Source organism: Hyperolius riggenbachi, chromosome 5 (assembly GCF_040937935.1).
Source record: "Hyperolius riggenbachi isolate aHypRig1 chromosome 5, aHypRig1.pri, whole genome shotgun sequence".
In the NCBI taxonomy this organism is placed as follows: Eukaryota; Metazoa; Chordata; class Amphibia; order Anura; family Hyperoliidae; genus Hyperolius; species Hyperolius riggenbachi.
In genome coordinates, this window is record NC_090650.1 from 39,729,012 (window position 1) to 39,751,686 (window position 22,675).

Genomic DNA, 22,675 nt, shown 5'->3' on the forward strand with positions numbered 1-22,675 from the left:
GGCATTAACAGAGAGGATAGGCTGTTCAGAATATAGATGAACATTCATATACTTTGAACTGTGTTATATTTGATTCTACCACTACAGGTAATCAGGGTTCTAAGTATGTACTGCCCCTTTGGTGAAATGTTTTTGCAGCATTATTGAATCTTTAGTCTGAGATAAAAGGGTTCTGGGACGTAATTAGCATAACATTTCTACCTCTTAAAGTATAACTGTCAGGCATAATATAAAAAAACAATTTTCATCTGGTAAACAAGTAATAAAGTTGCCAATCAGGCAATTTAAAAGTTTAAATCACTATTACTTTTCTTGTTATTTATTGTTGATAAATGATCCTTGCCCAGTTTATCTGACTCTTGTTTGGTACACACAAAATTTGATACACAAAAAGGAAGTTGCAGGACATGCTGGGCTGTCCTTTTTTGCTTCTTTACTTCTCCTCAGACTTAAATAAAGCAGTCTGATTGGCTGAAGCCTCTTCCCCTCCTGTTTTACCCTCCCACACCTCTGTTCCTCTCTGATTGGCCAATATTTCTCATACTGAAACAATGCACTTTCTATAGTGAAGGGCGGGCAAATCAGGCAGAGGAGAGTAAGGGAGGAAATTACGTCAGGATTGGCTTCAAAATAGCCACAGTTAAAATGGGGAATGCTATTTCTCTTTTTTTTACTGTAGTTAAATCACTAAAATCTAAATGTGGACAGTGCAATACATATGTTATGTAAGTAGAGCAAGTATTTATCTACTTTTTATATGTTTTTTTTTTTTTTCTGAGATAGTATGGCTGACAGCTCCTCTTTAATGCAATCTTTTGTTTCAGAAATTCCGTTAAGAATGCGCACATGCAAGGCTTCACCTACGGTCTGTCCCAGGCCATCATGTTCTTTGCGTATGCCGGCTGCTTTAGATTTGGTGCATTTTTGGTGGTGAAAGGCTACATGTCGTTTGACAACGTGTTTCTGTAAGTGTGAGACTATTCTGTATTTAAATGCTTTTTCTCTACATGAAACTGAGAAATGATGGTTAACCTCTCGCCTTGCAACACCAGAACACTATCTTTCTGCATGGAGTTTGTATTTTTTCTCCATGTTTTTTCTGGATGGCTACTGCAGAGGAGTAGCTATGGGGGGGGGGGGGGGGGGGAGCAAGGGGTACATTTGTCCCCGGGCGCAGCATCTGGGGGTGGGGGCGCAGTTACAGGTTTTACTTTCCCTGATGCGTCCCCATTGAAGAGTTTATGAAAGATGGTTGAAGGATCCAATCTTCTCCCCTGCTTCCTCCTGCTCTCTGCCCTGGAGTTTTGTTTTATTTTATCTCCCTGCTATAATCAGCGCTTGCCATGTTTGCATCAGCAAAGTAGATCATGTGTATTTCTGCGTATCTCCCAACTTTCTAATGCCTTACACACACGATGCAATTTCCTGCCAGGTCAATGGGTCAAATTGATCATTTCCGGCATGTCCGATCTGCTACTGATGGAGAACAGGATCAATTTTGTGCAGTGCTGATCTGAAAATCGATCCTGTTCTTAATCAGGATTAAGGGACAGAGGCGCATTTCACGGGTCTAAGCCCGCTTCCTCAGGCCAGTAACAGTGCCTAGAACAGCATTGGCCTGAGGAAGTGGGCTTAGACCCACGAAACGTGTTGCCTGTGCTAAATAAAATCTTTTGTATAATACAAAGATTTCATCATTGAAGTAAGCTACCCCAGTTCCCTTTTCAATTTTAAACTGTTTTTATCAACCAGGGCGCCTCTTTTCCATAATCGTGCATAGTACACCCCCGTACATATCCTGTCCGAGGGGTGGTGAGAGAACACTCGTGGTTTCCACCACGGTGGACATCTGCCCCCTTTTTCCAGGAGAGCGACCACATCCTGGTCCATCCAAGGCCACCCCGAGTGGAGTCTGGTTTATGGATTCCACCTGCTTCCTGTGGTCGGTTGCCCCTTGCAACCCTCCTTTGTGAGTAGTGTCATACTTTTTGTCACATTCACAATCAATATATAACAATATTGGGCTCCCGTCTTTTGTCTCCTGTGCCTTTTCCTATAGGGTGTCAAGACACCTCTCACTACATTACTGTTCTTAATCAGGTGCAGATCAGACAGATGCAGGAAATTATTCTAAAACTCAAACATCTCAGGGAAAGCATGACAGACCACCTTGTCACGAGGGGGCGCAAAAACTGACTTTGTCCCCGGGTGCTAAAAACCCTAGCTACGCCTCTGGGCTACTGGACACTCCAATTTCCACCCACATACCCAAAACATACAGGTAAAGGTGACCACACACCATACAATTTTTTAAAATTTCTTTTCAGTTCAAGAATTACAATCATTTTTTTCTGATTGATAGTGACAAAAAAAAATTTGACCAATGTACCACACAAGTGTGTTCAATTATTCCCCAACCATGGAAAAAAAAAAAGATTGAAAACTGAAAAAAATTGCTTGCGTCTCTAGATTAATAAATTGACAATGCTACATTATTCAATTTTCACAAAAATTAATCAGAAAAATCCACCAATTGACTTATATCGAAGAAAAAACTCAAAAACAAGAAATCTTATCGGATGTCTCACTTGAATGAAAAAGAAAGCTTTTTTGGGACAACTGATCATTTTTAGTATCAATATTTTTATTGATTTTATAATAGTAGTACAACATAAAGTAAAAGAACAATGTCGAACAGTTGTACACCAGCTATACATAGAAAAAGCGAGACTTGGTTTGGAACAGACTGGCAGCCTCTGGCATCATGTACCAGAAAGAACAAACCTGAGCATGTGACATGTACAACATTAACTCTGAACAGTAAACAAGAACATGGAACTCGATCCTGAGAGGTTCCCCAGCAATCAGTACTGGGGGCCTATTTTCGCGGGCAGGATTAGAAGGTGGGGAGAAGGGCTAAACACCCGCTCACCCTCCCTATTCCGTGTCCCCTGACCAAGAGCCACGGCAAGGAGAGAAGGAGTGGAAGAGGCTAAGGAAAAGAAGAGAAGGAGAGAGAAGAGGGGAAAAAGAAGAGTAGAGTCCGAAGGAGTCCAGAGGAGGTCAGTATGTTGTGAGTAGATTAGCGTCCATACCTGGGTATTCAAGATCAATCCAGGGTTGCCATATGCGGAGGAATTTATTGTGGGTATTACGTAGGATGCTTGTTAATTTTTCGTTAACCATAAATTCTGACATACGTGCTTTGACCTCTGAAAAATTCGAGGGCGTCTTCTTCCAATTCTTTGCTATGGCCATTTTAGCTGATAAGAAAAGGAAGGTAGCAAGCTTGTTTTGATTAGTTGTGAGGCCAGAAATTTTACCGTGGAAGAGGGCCAGCCACGGGTCTTTTCTTATGGTAATGTGGAAAAGAGATTGTAAGAGGCCAAAGACCCTGCTCCAAAAACGGGTGAGGCATGGACATTTCCACCAGATATGGTACATTGTGCCCTCCCTTCCACAGCCTCTGAAGCATGTGGAGTCAATGGCTGAGGAGAGTTTATGAAGTCTAGATGGGACTAGGTACCACCTTGTTAGTACTTTAAATGCAGATTCCATAGCGTACACGTTTGTAGAGCAGCTAGCTATGCGAGACCAGCAATCTGACCAGTCCTCTTTGTCTCTTTGATGGCCTAGTTCTTTTTCCCAACCTGAAATGTAGGAGTGCAGCCTAGCAGATTCCGGGCGGGAGAGCCTGGAGTAAATTAGTGAGGTTGAGCCGGGGCCAGATGGATTTCCAAGGCACATGTTCTCAAAGAAGGAGGTCAAGAGTGGAAATTCTCTGTCCCGTATGAGTGTAGAGATCCAGTGCTTGATCTGTAGAAATCTAAAGTATTCACGTGGAGGGGGGTTATATTTATCTTTGATGTCCGCCCAGGAGAGGAGGCCTCTGCCAGTCAGAAAATGTTTAACTAAAAGGAGTTGATGGTCTGCCCACCATTTAAAGGAGTCAGGGTTATCATGCCCTGGCGGGAAAAGAGGGTTATGTAAAATTGGGCATAAGGGTAAGTGTGAAGATTGTAGACCCCCTGAACGTGTCCCAAATGCCGAGGTCCGATGAGAGGAAGGGGCTTAGTTGTTTAGGTCTAGCTTGTTTCGGGATCCATAGGAGAGTATCAAGCCTAATAGGGTGGCAATCGGGAACATCTAGAAGGGTCCAAAGTGGGGCATCTTGTCCTTTGTATAGGGATAGTAAGCGAGCTGCTATGGCTGCTCTGTAGTATAATAGGAGATCAGGGACTCCCAGGCCACCGTCGAGTCTGTGGGCTAGTAAGGTCGATTTTTTGATTCTAGATCGCTTGCCAGCCCAGATTAAGGTTAATATCTTATTCTGGAGTAGTCGTAGAAAATGGGGTGGAACGCGGGTGGGGAGCGTCCTGAATAAGTATAAGATTTTGGGCAGAATAGACATTTTAATGGTATTTATCCTGCCAAACAGGGTTTTTATTGAATTTCTATAAAATCGGAGCATTCATTGTATTGTATTGGGTGTGGCCACTGGCCAACTTAAAGAGAGCCTGAGGTAAGCTCATGAAATTAAAGAATAACTAAGCTACCTGATCCAGGGGGGGGTTGGCTGAGCGGATCAGGTAGCCTCCAAAACAGCCGCTCCCTGACGCTCCTGTGGGCCGCAATGACCCACTTTCCCTTTTGTGACCTCTGGGTCACGACGCTGGAATAAGAGATTCATTTTCTCATTCACAGCGTGCAGGGAGGCGGAGGAGTGGCAGAGGGCGCAGCAAAACCCTGCAGGAATGCCCCTGGTGGGGCATTTTGGACAGGGAATCCCTCTCCCACATGTTTACCTCCGAGATAGCAACATATATTGGGCTTCAAATCTCAAATTCGAAATTAAAAAAAACAAATTTGCGCCAAAACAGCAGAAGGAGAACAACAACATCATAAATCCCATCATGCTTTGCACAGCATCAGGGGAAAAATGCCCGGGCAGTTTTCTTCTGTGCAGCTAAAAATGAGGCTTGGGTTAGAGAAACAAAGTTCTGATGCTGTGAAACTGTTAAAGGCACACTAAGCCTTTTCAGTGTTGCTGAGTAGATTTTTAGTCTGGAGGTACCCACAAAATAGCCTTTGGACTATGCAGTATATTTATAAAAGTTTGGTAAACTTAATGCGCGCAGACAGCACCAGAGCTAATTTCGCAGTGCACGCTACCTTGCTACCCTGTGCATGGCAAATTTACCAGAGTTTACTGAATATGCCCCATAATGCCTTGTTCTGGATTTGCGCCGCACAGTGAAAGTGTTAGCCGCTATGCTACCCAGTGGACTTTTATAACAAAAATCACTTTAGGTGCCACCACCATGTGCCATACAGGAGATAGGCGTATCCCTCCAGTGTATAGTTTTAGGCCCCTTTTACACTTGCACGCCACTTGGTCCCACTTTACGCTTCCCTGCCACACGATCACCGCACCACCGTTTCCAGTTTTAAGCATGTACTTTATTGAACACCATACAAGTAAAAACTTCACTTATATAAGGGGTCCATATAGCACATGAACCCGCACAAAACTAGCACATTTTAAATAATGACTTGGCTGTCTCAGTGCCGTCCAACCGGTTTCGCTTTTTCTTCCTCAGGGGCTCCAGTGGAGTTCTTGGTGACTTATGCTCCATAGATTTGTCAAGTTATTACTAGTAAAGATATTACTACAAGCTATTGGAACATGAGGTGTACTTTATTTGTTTTTGCTTTACTAGTACAAAATAAACAGTCAGAGGTTAGATTTTAAAAATGTTTAGAATCTGCTAAGAATCAGATTTTTTTTTTATTATTATTATGTCTTGATATGTAAAACCATAGAAATGAAAGATGGTGTGCGGCAACTCAACCAGATAATGTTAGCAGTAAATATGCTACAGATGTATTGCTTCTATTGATGTATGGGCCACATACATTTTCCAAAGAGCCTGACAGGGACCCACAGACTGGGAGTCACACTGAGGGACATGATGAGACGGGTTCTACTCTCTATGGGCTTGATTCACAAAAGCGTGATAACTCAGTTATCACGCCTAAAAGCTTTGCACGTGCAAAGTAGGGTGCTAAGTAGTTTGCACGTGCAAACTACTTAGCACCGTAGTTTGCTTGTGCAAACTACTTAGCACCCTAGTTAGCACGTGCAAACTACTTAGCACCATAGTTAGCACGTGCAAACTACTTAGCACCCTAGTTAGCACGTGCAAACTACTTAGCACCATAGTTTGCATGTGCAAACTACTTAGCACCATAGTTAGCACGTGCAAACTACTTAGCAACATAGTTAGCAATAATACACCATAGTTAGCAAACTACTAGTTAGCAATAATACACCATAGTTAGCAAACTACTTAGCACCATAGTTAGCACGTGCAAACTACTTAGCACCCTAGTTAGCACGTGCAAAGTGGCTTTTCACAGGCCTGCTAACACTTTGCATGCTTTAGTGAATCAAGCTGTATAAGTGTTGCGTAATGTGTTGGCATTGGGTCGATAAAACATACCAACTGGAAAGATCTCATTACAGACCTTTGCCAGGCAGAAATCCTGATAAAAGTTAGAAGCGCCTATATTTTGCTGTATATTGGTATGTAACCCCACCCTCTCAGTGATGCTTATTTAGCTACGGGAAATTCTCCTCTCAGAGTATTTTGGGAGATCAGGTATATCTTGTACTGTCTTCAGATCTATCAATAAACAAACATTCTGCAGAGATGCACCTGACAGCATAAAGATGTGATTCATTTCAGAATGTAAATCAGGGCGAGGAAAGATTTTACTATGGGTAAACACTGAATAAAAAAAAAATTATACATGAATATAGTAAAAAAATAAGTTTTTATTCATTACATTATTTTCACTACAGTTCCTCTTTAAAGCGGATCCGAGATGAAAAACTAACTATAACAAGCAACTTGTCTATATATCTTCTCTAAAGTTTAGTTAGTTTACACAGCAAATCTAGCTGCAAACAGCTTTAATAGAAAATTATTATTTCTTCCTGTGATACAATGACAGCAGCCATGTTGTTTGTAAACATTACACAGAGGCAGGCTTATCTGTATCTTGATCACTAAGCCTGTGAAAAAAAACTAATCCCCCCTCCTCCCTCCTCTCCTCTGCCTCTAAAATCAATGGCTAGTAACACCTCCTCCTCCTCCTGCCCAGACTGTGCTCCCATGAGCCCTTGCTACTGCCAAGGCTCTCTGAAAACCTGTGGGTGTGGTTTATTTAGTTTATAGGGAATTAGAGTATTAAAACAAAAACAAAAAGTATTTGGCATGAGGAATGCCCTATAAAGGCAAGTCTCCCTTACACTGCTACTGCCAATAGAGCGCGCCCTAGTGGCTGCTGCTCTGCTCTGGCGCTTTGAGTCCGCAAGGAGAAAAGCGCAATATAAATGTTATTTGGCTTGTCTAAATAATAGGAAAGGAACACAATCATGCAATGTGTAAAAGTTCACCTCGGATCCACTCTAAGTGCACTGTAGAAAACACTGAACAGAGCATTTTTTAGGAGAACAGAAGGCTCATGTGATCTGTATTGCAGGGTGTTTGCTGCTATTATATACGGGGCCCTGGCTTTGGGTCAGACCAGCTCCTTCGCTCCAGACTACGCTAAAGCCAAAGTGTCGGCGGCTCATATATTCAGCCTGTTGGAGAGAGAACCAATCATAGACAGCTACAGCACCGCTGGACACAAGCCTGTAAGTACAAGGGGTCAGCTATTTTGCATGAATTAGTCACAGTTGCACGTTCTGTGTTTTAAGCTATAAAACAAAGCAGAAATAATGACCATTTGAACTTCCCTGCAGTAAAACCTTATCTCAAGCTGTCAGTCACTGTCTCTTGGCTGTTTAAGTGCGGACCAGTCAGTCAAAGATCTCAGAGAAGCTCTTTTACATGGATAACAACTGAAGTTTTTTTTATTCTTTCTGTACTGGAAAACAATATGAGACTCTTTTCTTTACTACTAATGTTCTATTTCTTAGCTGTACTACACATACAATTCATTATCTCATAAGTTTATTTTTGCATCAGGTTTGCTTTAGGCCTCTTTCACAGTAGGACGTGGCGTTTTGATGCGACGTTAAAGTCAACGCAAATTACAACGCAACGCCTCAAAGTTGCAACGCAACTTAATGCTCCGTTATCGTTGCATACAGTAGAGCATACAGGCAATGAAAAGTATGCTTCCAAGTCATTACTGAGCATGTGCAAACAGTCCAACGCAGCTAATAACATGTATAACACACAGCATGCAGCACTTTCCAATAACGCTACACGTTACACACAAACGCAACGTGTGCACTGTGAATGTCGCACAGACTAGTATTGCTGTGCGATAGTCTGCGTTGAAACATTGTCTAATGTGCGACTTTAACATCTCTCTGTGAAAGAGGCCTTAAAGAGACACTGAAGCGGAAAAAAAACTATGATATTATGATTTGTATGTGTAGTACAGCTAAGAAATAAAACATTAAGATCAGATACATCAGTCTAACTGTTTCCAGTACAGGAAGAGTTAAGAAACTCCAGTTATTATCTCTATACAAAAAAGCCATTAAGCTCTACGACTTTCAAAGTCGTGGAGAGGGCTGTTTTCTGACTTTTATTATCTCAACTGTTATTGAACTGTTTACTTTTCCTCTGGCAGAGGAGAGGTCATTAGTTCAGACTGCTCTGAAAGAATCATTTTGAATGCTGAGTGTTGTGTAATCTGCACATATTATAGAATGATGCAATGTTAGAAAAAACACTATATACCTGAAAATAAAAATATGAGAATATTTTCTTTGCTGCTAATCTTCTAGTAATTATTCATAGTACACAACCAATTCATTATATCATATTATTATTATTATTTAGTATTTATATAGCGCCGACATATTACGCAGCACTGTACAGTGTATATATATATATTGTCTTGTCACTAACTGTCCCTCAAAGGAGCTCACAATCTAATTCCTATATTTTTTTCGCTTCAGTGTCTCTTTAAGGCCCTGGATTTCTAGCTTCTGATTAGTTTTCAGGATGGCTGCCACTAAGGTTACATTTTAAAAAGTTTATTTTTCTTGTACAAGGTATAGCCAAGCAGAGAACATTTCACACAGATTAGCATTTGCAAGACTCTTCACCGCATCTTCACACTTTTTCTGATCCCTCTCCCATTTCAAATGACTAAAAGGACCACAAGGGGGAGCCAAAGCTACTACCTTCCATAGTTTCCCATTGTATCCTAATCCATCTCTGGTTGCTTGCCAAATGTTTTGTAACATTTTCCCTCTCTGTATTGCAGGCCCAGTGCAATGGGAGCATCACATTCAGAGAAACGTTCTTTAGCTACCCGACCAGGCCGGATGTGTCGGTGCTTCAAGGTCTGGACCTCACGGTGGGGAAAGGCGAAACTCTGGCGCTGGTGGGCAGCAGCGGCTGCGGGAAAAGCACCGCCGTCCAACTGCTGGAGAGATTCTACGACCCACAGAGCGGACAAGTGGTAACACGATTCACTATTTACATGCAGAATTCTCAAGCAGGGGTGTAACTAGAAGGGAGCAGCCCCTGAGATCCCCGGGGGGGGGGGGGGGGGGGGGGGGTTAATGCCGTAAGGGGGCCACAACTACTAACCTTCCTTTCCTCCCATACAGGGCACTATACTTCAGATCAGGACCCATATGCAATTCACTTTCTCTCCTAAGCTTTCTCCTAGGAGATATTTTTTTCATCTTGTATTTAAAATAACTTTTCTGCATTTTACAGGTGAAAAAGTACCAAAAAGTGGTTGAAAAAGTACTATCAAATTTACTTTTAGTATGTTCTTGCTTGCTGGTAATTTAAAATGCATTTTAGTTGTGAAAATATCACCCAGGAGAAAACTCAGGTGAAAAAGTGAATTGCATATGGGCCCTGGTGTTTTTGTGGCTACACTTGTTATGGGTAGGACAAAGAACTTGAAACCTCCATTTATTTTACAGTAATAGTTCCCCCTCCCAGACATGCTATTGTCTGCTAGAGATGGCTCGGACAGTTTCCGGCAAACTTGGGCTGTTCTCCCATCGCATTTAACCACTTCAGCCTTCAGTCGTTTTCACTTTATGCATCCGAGCAATTTTCACCTCCCATTCATTAGCCTATAACTTTATCACTACTTATCACAATGAACTGATCTATATCTTGTTTTTTCCGCCACCAATTAGGCTTTCTTTGGGGGGTACATTTTGCTAAGAGCCACTTTACTGTAAATGCATTTTAACAGGAAGAATAAGAAAAAACTGAAAAACATTATTTCTTAGTTTTCAGCCATTATAGTTGTAAAATAATACATGCCTCCATAATTAAAACCCACGTATTGTATTTGCCCATATGTCCCGGTTATTACACCGTTAAAATTATGTCCCTATCACAATGTATGGCGACAATATTTTATTTGGAAATAAAGGTGCATTTTTCCGTTTTGCATCTATTACTATTTTCAAGTTTAAAATAAAAAAAAAAATAGAAATATTTCATCTTTACATTGATATTTAAAAAGTTTAGACCCTTAGGTAAATATTTACATGTTTTTTTTATTGTAATGTTTTTTTTGTTTTTTTTTGTATTAAACATTTTATTTGGGTATTTTTGGGAGGGTGGGATGTAAGCCATAGTTTTATAATGTAAATGTGTCTTGAGTTTTATTTTTTTCACTTGTAGTTGTAGTTTTACTTTTTGGCCACAAGATGGCGGCCATGAGTTTGTTTACATGACGTCACTCTAAGCGTAACACACGCTTAGAGTGACGTATGGGGGACGTTACAGCCATAAAAAAGAACAGCTTCCGAGAGAAGCTGTCGCTTTTTTAGCGGGGGAGAGCAATCAGTGATCGGGCACCATAGCCCGATTCACTGATTGCCAGGCTAACGAACCGCGGCCGGGGGCGCGCGTGCACGCGCGTGATCGGCCGCGGGAGCGCGCAGACGCGCACATGGCCTCCAGGGCTTAGCTACTACGTCCAGGAGGCCAAAGTAGTTAAAGGACATCCAAGGTGAAAATATACTTATGAGAAAAACAATTGTACTTATCGTCAGTCCCCTAAAAATGACTTTTTTAGATATCCCACAGTTTTATTTTATATTTAAATCTAGTTTTTATGTTTTTACTGTTTCAACATCACTGCTCGATGACACCATCACTGAAGTAAGTCAGAGCTCAAATCTATGAATTATTGACCCTTTTTATCTCTTTCCTGCTCTCAGAAGCCACTTACTGACAGGAAAGTGCATACCTAATTTTAAGTTTTTCATGCAGAAAACAGGACTGAGTCAGCCACTTACATACCTGATATTTAACTCTTTCAGGCAGAGAAAGGAAAAAGGAAGACAGCCTAGTTATTTGTGTGCTTGGCACTGTAGATACACATGTCTATCTCATCATGTCACATGTCACCTCGGGTATCCTTTAATGCAAATTTTTTTTGGCAGAAATGTGCGTTTGAATTTAACATTAAAGTCAATGGTCCCCGACTTTAGTGGTTAATAGCAAAGCCGCTGTACGTGGTAGAAACACCAAACAAAAGAGTATGTTAAGGAGGACAGTAGGAACAAGAGGGCATTTTTTTTTCAAAAAGACCTTATAGTTTTGGAGAAAATCGATTTTAAAGTTATGATAGGAAAAAAGTATATATTTAAATGCGGTAAATGACAGCTAATGTATAAACCAGTCATGGGCAAACTCGGCCCTCCAGCTGCTACGGAACTACAAGTCCCACATTGCATTTGCCTTTAAGAGTCATGACTGTGGCTGTCAAGACTCCTGCAATGCATTGTGGGACTTGTAGCTCCTTAACAGCTGGAGGGCCAAGTTTGCCCATGCCTGGTATAAACAGTATTGTAAATTTACATATATCAAAAGAAAGAGAAATTAATTTCATGATGGGGTTTCCAGGGGGTCTGTACACAGCGCATACGGACCCCCTGGAAACCCAGTGCAAGTGGCAACACTTTGGCCAGGGATCACTATACAGCTGCAATATGACTGTATAAGGATCCCTGGCAACTTTACCTGGTTTTTTTTGGTATTTTTTGGTTTAGAGTGTAGGAAATTAACAAAAAAAAAAACAAAAAACAGAAACCCTGAGCTATACGAGCCCACATGGTGTATGGGACCTCTGGAGGAGAGGGGTGGCCGAGCCTCCCCCTCTCCCCCAGAGCCCTTGTCCAATCCATGGACAAGGGGCTCTTCCCCACCTCCGGTGCCCCGGTAATAAGTGGGGGCCAAGGACACCCAGAGGAAGGGGGTTCATGGTGGCATCTGGGAGTCCCCTTTTAGAAGGGGACCCCCAGATGCCAGCCCCCTCCCCAGGAGAAATTAGTATAGGGGTACATAGTACCCCTTACCCATTGATTTCCCACACTTTGAACACATAAATACATTTATATACAAGTTGATACATTATCTGTCATTTTACCGCATTTAAATATAGACTTTTTTTCCACTAACATTGATTTTCTCAAAAACTACAAGGTGTTTTTGAAAATAAATGTCCTTGTTCCCACTGTCCTTTTTAGCATGCCCTGCAAATTTGGTGTTTCTAGCATGTATGGGGTCTTTGCTATTAATTGGTAAAGTTGGCAACCATTAAACGTTAACTATAACCAAAGCGTTGGTAACTATTTCACAGTTGCTCCTCCTCTGCCATGCTCCTGTCCGGGTTTTGGTAGCCTTTTTCACCTTTTTTAAAGAAATTGTGGCTGCAGAGATGTCCATTAAAGTCTATGGGGCTCACCCCGAACTGCCAGTTTGCAAACTGTTGTGGTAATAATTTGATGTTCGCTCCATCACTATTGTCTGCACAGTTTTTATAATTACATTGTAAGGCCTCAGGGAAGTGTAAGGACTCTTTCACGGATAGCAGGCTGCAGTAGATTTACCGCAGTTCAGCCTGTTTATCTGGAGGAAGCTTGCAAGCAGCTGCAAGTCCCCAGAGCGGTGACGGCCACCTGCTAAACATGATAAGGCGTATACTTAAAAAAGGCGCCTGTTGAAAAGGGCGCAGAATAGCGGAAGTAGAATATCAGTAAATTTACCAATATTACTACTACATTCATATAGTAAAAAATTGGTAATATTTACAGTTATTTACCTATGACTTAACTTCTCCTTACTCTCATACATGGGGGTGCCGAACCCTAAAGGAGTGGTCCAAGCAAAATAAAAATAAAAAATCCACTTACCTGGGGCTTCTTCCAGCCCCTAGCATCCGTTCCATGCCATCGCCGCAGCTCCGGTGGCTTCTGGTCCCCTCCGGTGGTGAAGCCGACATCGCCTGGTCGGCTTCCGCGTCGGCTCTCTCTGCGCTCCAGTGCGGTTCACTGGCGCGCTGCCGTCATCTGGACTGTACAGCGCAGGCGCAGTAGTTCTAAGCCTGTGCTGTACAGTCCAAATGACGTCAGCGCGACTCTGAGAGTTGCTCGCGCAGGCGCAGTAGGAATCCTGCGCCGAGGGGACCCAGGACCACCAGCGTGGAGCAAAGCTGCGGCGTGGGCACCGATTGGCAGGCAGGGGCTGTATGAAGCCCCAGGTAAGTGGATTTTTTTATTTTTAATAAGCTTGGATGTGTCCTTTAACCTCCCCCACTGTTGGTGCTTAACCCTTAACTTCTCCCCTGATGGTGCCTAACCCTAACCCCCCCACCCCCATGGTGTATAACCCTTATTCTCTCCCCTAATGGTGCATAACCCTTAACTTCTCCCCTAATGGTGCCTAACCCTAAACTTCTCCCCTGATGGTGCCTAACCCTAACCCCCCCTACCCCATGGTGTATAACCCTTATTCTCTCCCCTAATGGTGCATAACCCTTAACTTCTCCCCTAATGGTGCCTAACCCTCCCCCTCCCCTCCCCCATGGTGTATAACCCTTATTCTCTCCCCTAATGGTGCATAACCCTTAACTTCTCCCCTAATGGTGCCTAACCCCCCCCCCTCCCCTCCCCCATGGTGTATAACCCTCAACTTCTCCCCTAATGGTGCTTAACCTTCCCGCCCTTGTGATGCCTAGGCCCTAACTGGTTTAAGTCCCCACTAGTAGGTGCCTAACGTTAACCCTCCACCCCTGGGCAACTATTCTTGACTCTTGACACCTCTTAACACCCCCCATCCTTAATCTCAAAGGCTGCTCCCGCTATCATCGTGCGTGCTGGGGCTGCCCACAATGCGGATCACAGCTACAGATAGCACCTGGCACTCGCTATGATTGCGGAAGCCCTTTTAAACAAGGTGCAACTTGCACCTATTTCAACTGCTCAAATTATACTGTATGTGGTGCTTTATTTTAGTTGCAAATGTATGCAGCTTGGAAATAAACCAATCAAATGCAGCAGCCGATGCTTCTGATTGGTCCGATTTCAAACTACAATCATCTGCATCAAATCAGCTTGGTATACCTTCTCTTTGACCATCTCAATCTACAGCACTCATATTACGTGTTTGTTGCTGTGTGACGATCCTTCCTTTGTGTCTCTGGCAGTGTGTGGACGGTGGTGATCTGAAGAGTTTGAACATTCAGTGGCTGCGGGCACAGCTGGGCATCGTGTCTCAGGAGCCCATCCTGTTTGACTGCAGCATAGCAGAGAACATCGCCTATGGAGACAACAGCAGAAAAATGTCACAGGAGGAGATTGAGAAGGCAGCCAAAGAGGCCAATATCCAGAGCTTCATCGAGTCTCTGCCCAACGTGAGTATCTGCTGTGTATTGTCACCTGTGTAGCGGCAGGACACACGACAGCATGTAAGCCTGGAACTATTTTTTATGTGAAATTCAATGTTCACTTAAAGGGGAACTGAAGAAAGAGGTATACGGAGGCTGCCATATTTATTTCCTTTTAATCAATACCAGTTGCCTGGCAGCCCTGCTGGTCTATTTCTCTGCAGTAGTATCTGAATAACACCAGAAACAAGTCTCAAAACTAGTCTTGTCAGATCTGACTTTAAAGTCTGAAACACCTGATCTGCTGTATGCTTGTTCAGGGGCTATGGCTAATAGTATTAGAGGCAGAGGATCAGCAGGGTTGCCAGGCAACTGGTGTTGCTTAAAAGGAAATAAACATGGCAGCCTCCGTATACCTCTTACTTCAGTTCCCCTTTAAAATAATATGTTGTAACTGAATAGCTGTTTTTGAATTTAATGTTAACGTGAACCCGAGGCGAGAGTTATATCGAGGCTGCCATACTTATTTCCTTTTCAGCAGCCTGCTGATCTTCTGCCTTTAATACTTTTAGCCATAGACCCTGAACAAGCATGCAGCAGATCGGGTATTTCTGACAATATTGTCAGATCTAAGATTATGCTTGTTTTTGGTGTGATTCAGACACCACTGCAGCCAAATAGATCAGCAGGGCTGCCAGGCAATTGGTATTGTTTAAAAGGAAATAAATATGGCAGCCTCCATAGTCTTCTCACTACAGTTATCCTTTAAGGCCCCTTATACACTAGCATGGTAAACCTGCATTGTGTTTCCCTATTTTGCCACAAGGGGCTGCAACAGCAATGAACGTCTATGGAGACTTAGGGCTTGATTTACTAAAGCGTGCTAACGCAGTTAGCACGTCTATAAGCTTTGCACGTGCAAACTAGGGTGCTAAGTAGTTTGCACGCAAAGCTGTTACTGATCGCGTGCTATTTTAGTTTTGTGTGCACCGCTTCGCGTGCAAAATCAGCCGCTTCGCATGCAAAGTATGCTTATCACGCTACTTAGCACGCAAAGCGGCTGATTTTGCACGCAAGGCGCAAAACTTTATGCGCACAAACTTTACGCGCATATTAGCGTGTGCTGCAAAGCCAGTTTGCACGTGCTCAGTGGCTTTTCACTGGCTTGCTTACACTTAGCACGCTTCAGTAAATCAATCCCTTAGCCTCCCTGCACACTGCAAATCCAATTTGCGATTCTGATTTTCCCTGGATGCTATCAAAACAAGAAGACAAATTCAAAAAAACTGCAGCATGCAGTGCCAATTTAAAATCGTGAATCGGAATTGCATCAAAATCGCAAATCATCGCATGTAGTCAGAGCCAAATTTACTATAAGGCACTGTAGGCATGTGCCTACAGGCGCCTGATGATGGAAAGGTGGCTCACTCCCCTCCCCTAGTCCCTCCCTCCTTCCTTAGGCTCCCTGCACACTGCAAATTTGTTTTGCGATTCCGATTCCGTTTCCAATTCTGATTTGCAATTCCGATTTCCCCTGATTGCAATCAACAGAAAAAACGGAGGAAAAAACGCAGCATGTAGTAACGATTAAAAGCCGAAATCGGAGGTGAAAATAGGAATCGGAATCGCATGCAGTGTGCAGGGAGCCTAATACAGAGTCCCGAGCGGAGTGTATTTACTCACTCATTTATGAAATGTTACTCACCTAGGTCTCGGCATTCCACTGACCAGATCTAGCTACTTAATGCTGAGGGTACCTCTGGCTACCTAATACTAAAGGCCACCTGTAGCTACTTATGACGGACAAGAGAATTAACCAAGCACATTTATTGAATGCACAGCATGACAATTGTTTCGGGGCCACGGAGGCTCCCCTTTATCAGATAGGTGCAGACATATCAGTGTCAGTGATACAAAATACAAGCACTTTTATATATAGACCAACAGTGAACAATCACCAGGCATCGTCTATGAATCTAGTCCAAAAGACGACGTGTCTGCGATATAACGGCGAATTGTAAACTCTGTCCTCCTCTAAGTATCCCACAAACAAATTTGCATAGGCCGGAGCTGCCGAGCTGCCCATGGCAGTCCCCCGGGTTGCCATGGACACTTCCGGGAACCGTACGATCAGCCTAACGGCTGATTTGCCCTATGGGCGGCGAGCAGCGCGGATTTCATAGTTGCAGACTGTTATTATGCAGTCTGCAACATCCACACCATGATCAGCTGAGGATTTTGGACACAATGGGACAGATGTACATTTAGATCTGGAGATACTGATCACGCAGGTCAGTTATGGGGTAAAGATTGTGAATCTTATTGTGACAGTTATGCATTGTCTTGGATTGATGAGATTACGCATGGTAATTAAGGGGGAGGTTCTTTTCTTTTGTGATGCCTGGTGATTGTTCACTGTTGGTCTATATATAAAAGTGCTTGTATTTTGTATCACTGACACTGATATGTCTGCACCTATCTGATAAAGGGGAGCCTCCGTGGCCCCGAAACAATTGTCATGCTGTGCATTCAATAAATGTGCTTGGAAACTTGAATTGGTGTGCCGACCGACCTTGGATTGTTTGTACTGAACTGATGTTGCTTCTACATCAAGGTTGAGCACCCAACTATTCACGGCAAGGTGTGCCTATCCTGAATCTGTTATTGGAGAAGAGAAGTAAGAGAGAAGTGACAGCGGGGCCGTCTTATAGGGCGGGTACTAAATCTTCCGAGCTGGACTGGAGAATCTGCGGTTGTCTGTAAATCCAGTTGGCTAATGTATTTGAGGTTTGTAGCAAACCACAAACGTGCCTCCTGCTGCACGTTTGCGGTTTGCTAAAAACCTCAAACCGCCGGTTTTCACCAGCCTATTGAAATACATTAGCCAAGCAGATTTACAGGCGGATGCGGCCGGCGGATCGCATCCAAATCCGCTCGGTGTGCACTGGGCCAAACCTCTGAAATCCGCACCAAAAACCGCTTGCGTTTTGTGGATCTGCTAGCGGTTTTGGTGTGCACTGGGCCTCAGAGTCACAGGATCAGCAGGAGAGTCAGGCAATTAGTATTATTTTAAAGGGAAAAATCCACATCCTTCTCAGTTTAGGTTCCCTTGAAGTTAAAAAAAATAATAATAATATTAATAATAATTATATTTATATATATATATATATATATATATATATATATATATATATATATATATATATATATATATATACTGCTGACAGTAGCACGCGAGTACAAGCCTTATCAGTCTGCCGACAGCCTGAACTCATGTCCTACTGTCGGCAGAACCTCTGCCCCGCGGGAGGGTCTGATGAACCCGTCGTTTGTAAAAATACAGTGTGTGTACGCGCCTTTAGATTTACCTGCCAGATGTTGGAAATGATCTATCTAACAATCTATCTGCCTAGCAATTAAGCATTGTTCTACTCAACAGGAGATAACCAGAAGACAATGCACCAGAGATAATGACCAGTCTCTACAGAAAATAATCTAACAGAAAATCTAACAGAAAAACCTAACAGAAAATTGTATGGTGTGTACCAGGCATTACTGGCATCCCATTTTTTACTGCCAATCTGATCTAATTCCTGACTGCTATATCTCTTCACTGTGGCAGAAATACAAGACGTGTGTCGGAGATAAGGGCACCCAGCTGTCCGGAGGTCAGAAGCAGAGGATCGCCATCGCACGTGCGCTCATCCGAAGGCCCAAGATTCTCTTACTGGACGAGGCCACGTCCGCGCTGGACACAGAGAGTGAAAAGGTAAACCCAAATCAGCATAGCTGCCCAGAGATGGGTTAAGATATAATGGGGCCCTAGGCAGGATAGAATATGTGGGCCCCGCTTGTGGTCATTTTGGTAAGCTGAAGTGTAGAGTGGTCAAAGAAAGTGGTAGGCGGGCCCTATTTACACCCACTTGGCCCCAAGCACCTGCCTAGGTTGGCTGGCTATGTGTAAGGGCTCATTATTTGCCCGCTACGCCTTACCTGTACTGTGCCAAGATGAAATACTGTTTTGGACTTTTAACCATCCCATCTGTAGTGTGAATCCTTTGTCTGGACTTGGCAAAGTATGATATGGGTGAAAGAGGCGCCCTGGTGTGTATAAAATTCTTCCAAAACAAATAAAAAGGAAAGAAAGGGAGGTAGCTTACCTCAAATAACAAAATCTTTGTAACAACAAAAGATTTTTATTATTAAGCACCGGCAACGCGTTTCACAGGCCTAAACCCGCTTCCTCAGGCCAATTACAGCGCCAAATGGAAAAATCTCATTAGCATACGGATCCTTCTACGAAAAGGGTCAGAAACCAAACTAACCGAGCTAAGCTATAGAGAAAGACTTAGCGGCCTATTTATAAAGAAAGCAAACAGCCAATTCACTAGAAAAGTGCTGTTACGTAGAGTGGGATAAAACTCTCACAGAACATTCGATAAAGATGTGTTTTCCTACTTTTTATTACCCATATAGTTATCATATTTGCTTGTGTACACAAGTAATAATGTCAGTCTACAAATTACAAATTCTGAAAGCTGCCATTGCATTTTATTGCTTAGCCACGTATAGGCGTCCAGTTAGACTTAAGCTGTGCCTATCTACATAGGCTGATGTGGTTAAAATGTACCCCCTGGGGCAAACCCAGGATTTCCATGGGGGGATTCCTCAAAGATCTCCCTCCGCCACACAAATACAGTATAATAATATGGTAGGACATTATGCTGAGTACACATAATGCAATTTCCCATCCGACTGACAGGATCTGACAATTATTTTCTAACTGTCCTATCTGCTCCCGATCGACAATGGGATAGATCAGGAGAACTTTAGATACCGATAATAATGAGGACAGCCAAAAATGAAGGGGAAAGTGAAGCATTAACACAGCAGGGCACAGGGCTGTGCTCATACCTGACTCTGTTAAGTTCCCCAGAGCTGCTCCATGCACTGTACACACGCTGCTGCTCCATGCACTGTACACACGCTGCTGCTCCATGCTCTGTACACACGCTGCTGCTCCATGCTCTGTACACACACTGCTGCTCTATGCTCTGTACACACACTGCTGCTCCATGCTCTGTACACACGCTGCTGCTTCATGCTCTGTACACAGGCTGCTGCTCCATGCTCTGTACACACGCTGCTGCTTCATGCTCTGTACACACACTGCTGCTCCTTGCTCTGTACACACGCTGCTGCTCCATGCTCTGTACACACGCTGCTGCTCCATGCTCTGTACACAGGCTGCTGCTCCATGCTCTGTACACAGGCTGCTGCTCCATGCTCTGTACACACGCTGCTGCTTCATGCTCTGTACACAGGCTGCTGCTCCATGCTCTGTACACACACTGCTGCTTCATGCTCTGTACACACACTGCTGCTCCTTGCTCTGTACACATGCTGCTGCTCCATGCTCTGTACACACGCTGCTGCTCTATGCACTGTACACACGCTGCTGCTCCATGCTCTGTACACACGCTGCTGCTTCATGCTCTGTACACAGGCTGCTGCTTCATGCTCTGTACACAGGCTGCTGCTCCATGCTCTGTACACACACTGCTGCTTCATGCTCTGCACACACACTGCTGCTTCTTGCTCTGTACACACGCTGCTGCTCCATGCTCTGTACACACGCTGCTGCTCTATGCTCTGTACACACGCTGCTGCTCCATGCTCTGTACACACGCTGCTGCTTCATGCTCTGTACACAGGCTGCTGCTCCATGCTCTGTACACACGCTGCTGCTTCATGCTCTGTACACAGGCTGCTGCTCCATGCTCTGTACACACGCTGCTGTTCCATGCTCTGTACACATGCTGCTGCTCCATGCTCTGTACACACACTGCTGCTCCATGCTCTGTACAAACACTGCTGCTCCTTGCTCTGTACACACGTTGCTGCTCCATGCTCTGTACACACACTGCTGCTCCTTGCTCTGTACACACGCTGCTGCTCCATGCTCTGTACACACACTGCTGCTCCTTGCTCTGTACACACGCTGCTGCTCCATGCTCTGTACACACACTGCTGCTCCTTGCTCTGTACACACGCTGCTGCTCCATGCTCTGTACACACACTGCTGCTCCATGCTCTGTACAAACACTGCTGCTCCTTGCTCTGTACACACGTTGCTGCTCCATGCTCTGTACACACACTGCTGCTCCTTGCTCTGTACACACGCTGCTGCTCCATGCTCTGTACACACACTGCTGCTCCTTGCTCTGTACACAGACTGCTGCTCCATCCAAAGTCAACTGTAGCAGGGAAAGAAAGGGGGCAGTGCTGTGAGCTGCAGGATATCTGCAGATATTCTGGTGTCTCATCTTGTACCTGTCCAGACACGGCAAGGCCGCTGGTCTGAGAGGGGGATTCTGGGCAGCTGTAATCCTGCCCCCCCCCCCCCCCCCCCTGTGCGTTTGCCTATGGATGCAAAAAAAAAAAAAAAGAAGGAAAAAACAACAACAGATACTTACCTTTGAAGAGGGATGCTGGGGGATCCTGCAGAGTAAAATTTGAGATAAGGCCCCTCCCCCCAGTTATCTGCATTAGATTATCTTTGGGACCTAAAAATATTGGAATTAAGTCCCTCGGAGGGGCTCACAATCTAATCCCTACCATAGTCTTATGTATGTGTATGTATATATCGTGTAGTGCATGTATCATAGTCTAGGGCCAAATTAGGGGAATGCCAATGAATTTATCAGTATGTTTTTGGAATGTGGGAGGAAATCAGATTGCCAAGAGGAAACCCACACAGACACGGGGAGAACATACAAACTCCGTGCAGATAGTGACCTGGCTGGGATTCTAACCGGGGACCCAGTGCTGCCAGGCAAAAATACTAACCACTACCCCACCAGCCCTGATGAACCTGATGCATTACTGCCTACAATGTATTCTACTTTTCTCCTTCTAGGTGGTCCAGGAAGCCCTGGATAGAGCTCGGGAGGGCCGCACATGTATAGTGATCGCCCATCGCCTCTCCACCATTCAGAACGCGGACAAAATCGCCGTCATCCAGAATGGAAAGGTGGTGGAACAAGGGACGCATCAACAGCTGCTGCAGCTCAAGGGCTTCTACCACTCCCTGGTCTCTATACAGCTCGGGCCCACATGAGAGAAGACCAGGCCAGAGGTCACCCCGTCTGATAATATGAGGAAGTAAGCTATTCTTCCTTGAGATATCGCTGTTCAGGCTTTATAACCAGGAGAGGAAACTGGAACACAGGAAGCGGCAGTCGAAATCGGTTAAGACGACAACGTGCACTTAAGAAAGAATCGTTTAAGAATGAGAAAGCGCAGGAACACAGCACATTCAATGAGACAATGTGCAGAATTGATTTGATCACCTGTATTAACATTTAGCAGCCAATTTATAGGCTTGCAAGTGCTCGAGGCCAATTTTTTTTAGCACATTTTTTTTTATTTCTTATTTATTACATTTCCCGGCTTCTAATTAGTACTGCTGTAATGTTTATTTACGGCCACTTGTCACTAGGGGGCAGTGTGAGACAATAACAGAGGACTTCTGCTTCCAGTTTCTATATTTTCTGCTCAGTAGAGAGAGATCAAAGCATTCCAAGAATTAACAGCACAACGAGTTCTGCTGACTGAGGCCAAAAGCAGTGTGCTTATCTCAAACCAGATAACTCTGTTGAAGTTGCAAATGGGTTAATCAAACTGAATGCATATTACTATGGCAAGTTAATTTAAATGTGTGCTAAACTTAAAGAGGCACTCTAGTGACATATAGAAGAATGCAGTAAATTATTCAGGATGCCCACTATCTATATGTTGCTGTATTTTGGAATATAGTCCTGCCTTTCCAATGATGCGTAGCCTAGGCTGTTTAGCTGTGTGGAATTCTCCTCTTAGAGAATTCTGTTAGACCAGGTATACTTTCTACTGCCTTTGGAACGCTCAGTAAACAAAAATTCCACATACTTGCATATTTGCAGCTACCTGGATTCCCATTATTATTAATAGTGTC

The 22,675-nt window shown here is 43.8% G+C and overlaps 1 protein-coding gene across 5 annotated transcripts in view; it reads left to right on the forward strand.

Annotated features, from left to right (window-relative positions):
* Positions 1–22,675, forward strand: part of LOC137518138 (ATP-dependent translocase ABCB1-like) — a 100,984-nt gene that overhangs the window by 77,661 nt on the left and 648 nt on the right. For 3 of the 5 annotated variants that reach the window (XM_068235524.1, XM_068235520.1, XM_068235523.1), the window contains 6 exons: positions 825–965; positions 7,549–7,705; positions 9,298–9,495; positions 14,503–14,709; positions 18,305–18,451; positions 21,602–22,661. In XM_068235524.1, coding sequence (XP_068091625.1) covers positions 825–965; positions 7,549–7,705; positions 9,298–9,495; positions 14,503–14,709; positions 18,305–18,451; positions 21,602–21,802 — 1,051 coding nt within the window. In that variant the 3' untranslated portion in view covers positions 21,803–22,661. Of the gene's footprint in view, positions 1–824; positions 966–7,548; positions 7,706–9,297; positions 9,496–14,502; positions 14,710–18,121; positions 18,208–18,304; positions 18,452–21,601; positions 22,662–22,675 lie in introns of those variants that run through there. The other 2 variants (XM_068235519.1, XM_068235521.1) reach the window with 2 other exon arrangements.